A 5965-nucleotide genomic window follows, 5' to 3' on the forward strand; every position below is an offset into this window, starting at 1 on the left:
AGCCACACCGCGCCCGCCGCCCGCCGCCCGTCGGGCCCCCCGCGCCGCTGCCCAGCGACGACGCGGTTCGGCTGCCCCACTCCACGTCCATCTCCAGCACCGGCCCGGCCGCCGCCGCCGCCGCCGCCGCGTCCTCCTCGGGCTCGAAGCCCGGGTTGTCCCGGCTCCAGGCCTGCCGCGAGCAGGCGGAGAGCGGCGGCGACGGCGGGCAGGAGCCAGCCCGCGCCGCCTGGCCCAGCCGCTCCAGCTCCAGCTGCTCCCGCCCGCGCCGGCAGCCGCCGCCGCCCGCCATCGGACCCGCCGCCGCCGCCCCTTCCCCGCCCTCCGGCGGAAAGCCCGGGGTACGGAGGGAGATGTAGTCACCCTAGCTGCCGGCGGGAGCGACGGCCGGGACCTCCTCCCCGCCCTCCTTGTCCTCCTCCGATGCCTCCCTCCCCTCTCCAAGGCAGCCCCGGACCGCCCCTGCGGTAGCGGCGCAGGGGCCGGCTCTGGGTGTTTGGAGTCCCGCTCATCCTCGATGAAAGCAGAAGGAGGCCTCGCGAAGGGGTTATACTGGTTAAATTTGTGGGGAACAGTGACTTCACATCATTTTAAGAGGAAGTATTAAAGCTCCCCCCGCCCGGCCCCAGCCCCAGTGAACAGTAACGCAGGTACAGGGTTTTGAGGTTTTATTTAAGTCCCGTTACAGCACAACACCGCCTGGCAGCGCAGAGAGCAGCGTGCCCGAGGGGCGACCCTCGCCCCGTGTGTCCCACAGCCTCCGCCGGCACAGCCCCAGGGACCATGGACCGCCCCGAACCGCAAAAGTCACCACGCGAACTACATTAACAAACAGTTCCCCGAAATGAAGCGACTCCCCTCTTCCCTTAGGTAGGGATTGAAAAGGGAGGGAAATATTATTTTTGTCTCTCTTTAAAGGGTGACTTCGTTACTTTCGATGCTGCGACGATCTTGAGAATCCTCGGCACTTTCCAGGGTTTGGTTGCTGATGTCGTCAGAGAGCTCAGCTGACACGCGGTCCTGGCTCTCCCTGCTTTCCGCACTCGGGTGGCTGTCCCGGCTCTCCCAGCTTTCTGCACTCGAGTGGCTGTCCCCTCTCTCTTTGCTTTCCACACTCGAGAGGCTGTCCCCTCTGACACCAGACTTGCTACTGTCGCCTTCTGCCTCGTGGCTGTCGGATTTGTGCCGGCTGTTGTTTTCCAAGCTCCGATCATGCGGATTGCTGTCCTGCTCGCTGCTGTCCCGCCCGTGGCTCTGGTCAGACCATACCACGCTGCTGGCGTGCTTCCTCAGGGAGCTGCGGGAAGCAGAATCCTCCCGAGAGACAGAGCGCTGGCTGTCTGCGTCCATGTCGCTCTCATCTTCCTCAGTGGCACCATAGATAAGCTGTGTTAGAGAGCAGAACAAGAGCCATTGTCACCCCTGGGGACTCCATCAAGTGCTGCACTAACGCAGGCTGCTCGGGCTGCGGGGACGCTCAAAGCCTGCATGATGCACCTCTGCCCGGAGATACTCTGGTGTTTTATGGAGTTACATGCACCTTTCACATTATGAGAAACTCGCATTTGATCCTGGCCTCAGATTTCACGTGTGCAAGTACATCATGATAGTGCAAACTGCAGTTTTGCACATCTTGCAGCAGTGGGCTACACTCCCACCCCAGCGCATCGGCAGCCGTCCACACCCTCTCACCTGTGGTACCCAGAGAAAGGAAATACATTCCTTCACTTATGCCTACTTTCCCCATACCAAGTCTTTTCAAAACCAGCTCCCATAAAATGCCATGTCCATTTTCAAGTTCACTCCCCATTTCCAAAACCATGGGTACCACTGCTCAGTGCTACTTACCTTTTTGGCAGCTTTGTAGAGTTTGATAGACTTCAGCAGTGCGGCTTTTGCCCTCATCCTGTAGGCCACACTGTCACCTCTGCCAGCATTGTCTCCCCGGGTGAAAGGGAAGGTGGGGAATGGTTCAGTTACTGGAATGTCTGTGGGAAAACTCGTGACAACCTCTTCGGATTCATCTGTGTCATTGGAATCGTTGTCGTCGTCATCATCATCATCATCCACATCTTCATGGCTCTTGCTTGACACATCAGGAAAGTGCTGGAAAACATTTTTTTATACATCAGGCAAATGAACACGGATTTGGGAGGTGCAGGCTGGTATCTGTCCCATTCACCCAGGGCTTAGGCACTGCTGAGAAACTACGTGCAGGCACTGCACTGGGTTCACTTCACCCTTCCCGGAGCTTTGTTTTATTTTGGGAGAGATGTTACTGCGAGAACCACACTTGACTGAGGAAAATGAGGGCTGCTACACACTGGCTGCCCTGCAGCACTCAACTAACATGTTGTCCTTCAAAACACTTACCAGCTGTACTGGGACATCCATGCTTTCTTCTGAAGAGTGAAGGGTCTGAAAGCAACACAAAATTCAGGTTAGGACACAAAGGCACGTACAGTAGAGCTGATCAGCATGTTGACTGTTCTTTAAGCACTTAATCAAAGCTTGCAAATCTTGGCATGGAAAGACACTCTGCTTTCTCTTCCAGTTAGGTGCCTGTACCTGCTGCAATGATGCCAGATCACTCTGGGGGTGCTGCTGACTCTCCTGAGACTGAGAATTCATGTGGTCGTTGTGATATCTGCGCAAGTGATGGCTCCTGGAGTCCTACGAGAGAAAATAAAAGGGAGAGGTTAATCCTCAAAGGAGCAGGCAAAGCTGCCTGCATCCTAACCTCTATTTTCAGGCAGATGTGGCATCTGGAGTACATAGTGCTTCTGTATGGGATGTGTCCTCAGCTATTCATTGCAGTAGGAAGAGAACAAGCCATGATCCCAGATGAACATTGTACCCGAAAGATGTATAGTTGTGCCTCTCCCACTGGCAGAGCCTGGGGAAATTCAGATCAGCTTCTCCAGCTTGTTTTTATTGAGTGGAATTTGGACTTAGGTCTAACAATCCTTGTTTCTGCTAATTCTTAGGCCCTTTTTGGAGGGTGATTTATCTCCCACATCATGAAGACTCTAAACCAAATGCAGTAGCTGGTTCTCAAAGCCAAGAATAGATTTTACAAGGGTAACAGCTGGCGATTGGGAATAAATCAAATAGCTATATACAAGACTAATGCAGTTCACTGACACCACTCAAAAGAAAATTACAGGGAATTGGATTAAAGTGCTCCTCCAACACCAAATATTGTCATCTGATCCACACTAACGAATCTGGGTTATAGTAATTTTGCCATACTGCAGTACCTCTTTTTTAGCAAGTAACAGCTAACATATTTTTCTTTAAGAGAAAAGATTTCCAGTGCTAGTCCAGAGATAGAACTAATGAAAGTCCACAACCAGGACATAAGACACAGGAAAAAGTCTATGGACATCAGTGGCTCTCTGCTTTGAAACTGGCTCATAACAGCCAGGTGAGGACATGTTCTGCAAGCATCTACAATCACAGAACAAGTACCTGAAAATGTGTTTTGGTGGAAACATAAAAAATAATCAAAAAGTATTTATTAAAGAAAAATTAACAGAAAGACAAAAGGAACTTACATATTTTTCTTCGGAGCTGGCAGAAATGGCATGGTGCTTGGATTGAATCACCTTGAAGGGAGAAAAGAGAAAAAGCATTTATGAGTATTTGCACTCAAGTGCAAAGAAAACAATACAAGTGCTGGGGATGTGTGTTTGTGATTTACTCACTGGCCATGCAGCAGTGATGCTGATAAGGCATAAACACAGAACTGCCACCTTCATTGTAATGTTTTACCTAGAAAATATATTGGAACAGTAAGTCAATAAGGTAAAATACCACAAAAATTCTATAGGATTCCTTTTTCCTGCTGTGCTTCACTGTGCCGAGACCAGGTCCCTGCTATGGATTCAACCTGCCCATGCTGATTTTATTTCCTCTGTCCTCCATCACTACCCCCCACCTAGCTGGTTTGTAATGAATTAGCTACTCAAAAGCTACAAGAATTTTAAAACTAAGTACTGAGAAGAGCTGAGCAGTGGTGAGAATAGCTACATTGAAAAAGTGAACTGACTCCTGTCATCTACTGATGCACAGACAAAGGAAAAGCTTTGCGAAAAACTAAGTGTTATAAATTATCAGCTTTGGTTTATCTTCATTCATTTAACATAGTTTTTTTAAGAAGAGGCAGGCTAAGGCAAACTCAATTTGTATTCTCTTGCCGGTTATTTTAAAACTAGTTTTTAGGGTTATTAAGTGAAGTTGCTGAGTAAAGTCAGTTTATATGAACATAAACTGCTCTTATTCATAGACCTGTATTTCCCCCTCCAGAAGTTTGAACAAAATAACCTGGGTTTCCAAACAAGAGATGAAGTGAAATAGCTGCTCACATTGCAGCTTTAGCAATTTAATAAATAACTGATGCCTGCTGAAATTAGGAGAGCTACAGTAAATTTCAGTGCTTACTGACCAGTTCCCAGAATAAGGAACATCCCTGAGAATTTAAACCAATTTACTGATGAAGAAGAGTCGTTCAAAACCTTGGTAAGTTACGGCAGGAAAGAAAGCTGCTTAGGACATTTAAAAGACATTAGTAAGGCTGGCCCTGAGGCAGGACACTCCAATAGAGGTATTGCAATTTCAAGTTTCACAGAGAAGTGTGGCTGTCCCACCCACTCAGGATTGTGCAGCACAGACTGTAAGCCTGCCAGGAGAAAAAAGGACACTGCCAGGCAGTGGTTACATGAGGGAGAAAGCTTTCTGTGTTCAAGCACCAGCTTTCAGTTTCCAGTGCATGATTCAGCAGCAGGGTTTTCAGTAACCTTCTCCCAACACCTATCAGCACACAAATTTAAAACTGTGATTATGTGTAATACCTGACATTGCTAAAGCAACCTTGCTCCTATAAAAGCACACCTTTTTCCACAGGGAAATATCAAACATACCGGCCCAGTGAGGCAGTTTTCAAAGATCTGCTCAGTGTTTCCTAGACCAAAGCTGCAGATGGATTGGCACATGCCAGGTAACAAAGCAAAAGAAAATTACCTTTTCTGGTGCTGGAGGAGTGAGCCACAACAAGAGCACTCTTAGTGATCCCAGCAGCAGCTCCAGCTGGCTCCCAGCAGCTCTGGCTTTCTCCCCTTGTCCCCCGACTGCCTGACATCTCTGAGCTCTGGGAATTTAAACCCTGTCCCAAGCACAGCCACCAATCCCCATGTGGCGGAAAAAGATGAGCTCATGAGGCTCCTGGCCACTGTCCTGCCCACGTTCTCCTACACTTCCTCTTTGGCTTTGTGGCTTTTGAAGCAAACAAAAACCACTCTAAGGTTAAAACATTACTTATGGGCGAGATCATTAACCAGCAGGTCTATTGAATGCACAGTATTTGGTATCGTGTAGGAGGGCTTCAGGGCAAGTCTGTCCTCCTTTTGTGAAAAGCCAGAGCTCAGTTTCCCAGAAAACTTTTGTGCCCTGTTCTGCAGGGGGTAGGAATATCTAATGTTTACTGGAAGAAATAAATCTGAACATAAAATTCACCAAAGAGGTGTTAATGTTTCCACAAAGTTGTAGAGCTGCTCTCCAGGGCATGCATGGTGCAACAAGAATTGCAAAGATGGTGCAGAATATGGACTTTTGTATTTTTTGGTCTGACCTGGGTAAAAAAAATGAATCAGTAGTACTAATTGTCTCAGTAGGAATTCTGCATCCAGAAACTTGCTTGTAAAGGTGCCCAAGAGCCAGTGGTGATCTAATTAAAGAAGACTGGTACATCTTTATGAGGAAATCTCTCTCCTTTGCTATTCATTTGTATTCCTTCTGGCTCCTTTCTCCAGTGTTTTGGTCAAGTCTGTTCCAGAGCCCTTTTCAGGCACCAGATACCAGATATTTTACAAACAAACAAACAAACAAACAAACAAAAAAAAGAAAGAAAAAAAGAGAGAGAGAAAGGGGGAAAAAAAAGCACCTATAGTTCCAGTAGGAAGAGTGC

General features: G+C 48.3%; 2 protein-coding genes across 3 annotated transcripts in view; both read right to left on the bottom strand.

The window, feature by feature from the left end:
• The window catches only part of PKD2 (polycystin 2, transient receptor potential cation channel), a 22319-nt gene extending 22012 nt beyond the window's left edge, over positions 1-307 (bottom strand). The window contains exon 1 of one of the 2 annotated variants that reach the window (XM_042049639.1): positions 34-307. In XM_042049639.1, coding sequence (XP_041905573.1) covers positions 34-292 — 259 coding nt within the window. In that variant the 5' untranslated portion in view covers positions 293-307. Of the gene's footprint in view, positions 1-8 lie in introns of both variants that reach the window. The other variant, XM_042049640.1, reaches the window with a different exon arrangement.
• A 346-nt stretch (positions 308-653) lies between these two features.
• SPP1 (secreted phosphoprotein 1) lies at positions 654-5200 on the bottom strand. Its single transcript, XM_042049643.1, has 7 exons — positions 5023-5200; positions 3708-3774; positions 3558-3608; positions 2569-2673; positions 2374-2418; positions 1849-2106; positions 654-1386 (listed from the first exon to the last, which is right to left on the bottom strand). The coding sequence occupies exons 2-7, from the start codon at positions 3759-3761 to the stop codon at positions 913-915; spliced, it is 987 nt and encodes a 328-aa protein (XP_041905577.1). The 5' UTR covers positions 3762-3774; positions 5023-5200; the 3' UTR covers positions 654-912.
• Positions 5201-5965: the final 765 nt, after the last annotated feature.

The sequence above is a fragment of the Corvus kubaryi genome, unplaced genomic scaffold, assembly GCF_017639235.1.
Source record: "Corvus kubaryi isolate FWS band 111438036 unplaced genomic scaffold, C.kubaryi_AGA036_p1.0 71, whole genome shotgun sequence".
NCBI lineage: Eukaryota > Metazoa > Chordata > Aves > Passeriformes > Corvidae > Corvus > Corvus kubaryi.

What these genes read in the sequence shown, in the direction of transcription:
- SPP1 (XM_042049643.1), bottom strand. Translation starts at nt 3,761, where the DNA reads ATGAAGGTGGCAGTTCTGTGTTTATGCCTTATCAGCATCACTGCTGCA. An exon ending in ATCTGGCATCATTGCAGCAG is followed by an intron (nt 2,419 to 2,568) that starts GTACAGGCACCT and finishes TGTTGCTTTCAG; the next exon opens with ACCCTTCACTCTTCAGAAGA. An exon ending in TGGATGTCCCAGTACAGCTG is followed by an intron (nt 2,107 to 2,373) that starts GTAAGTGTTTTG and finishes AATGTTTTCCAG; the next exon opens with CACTTTCCTGATGTGTCAAG.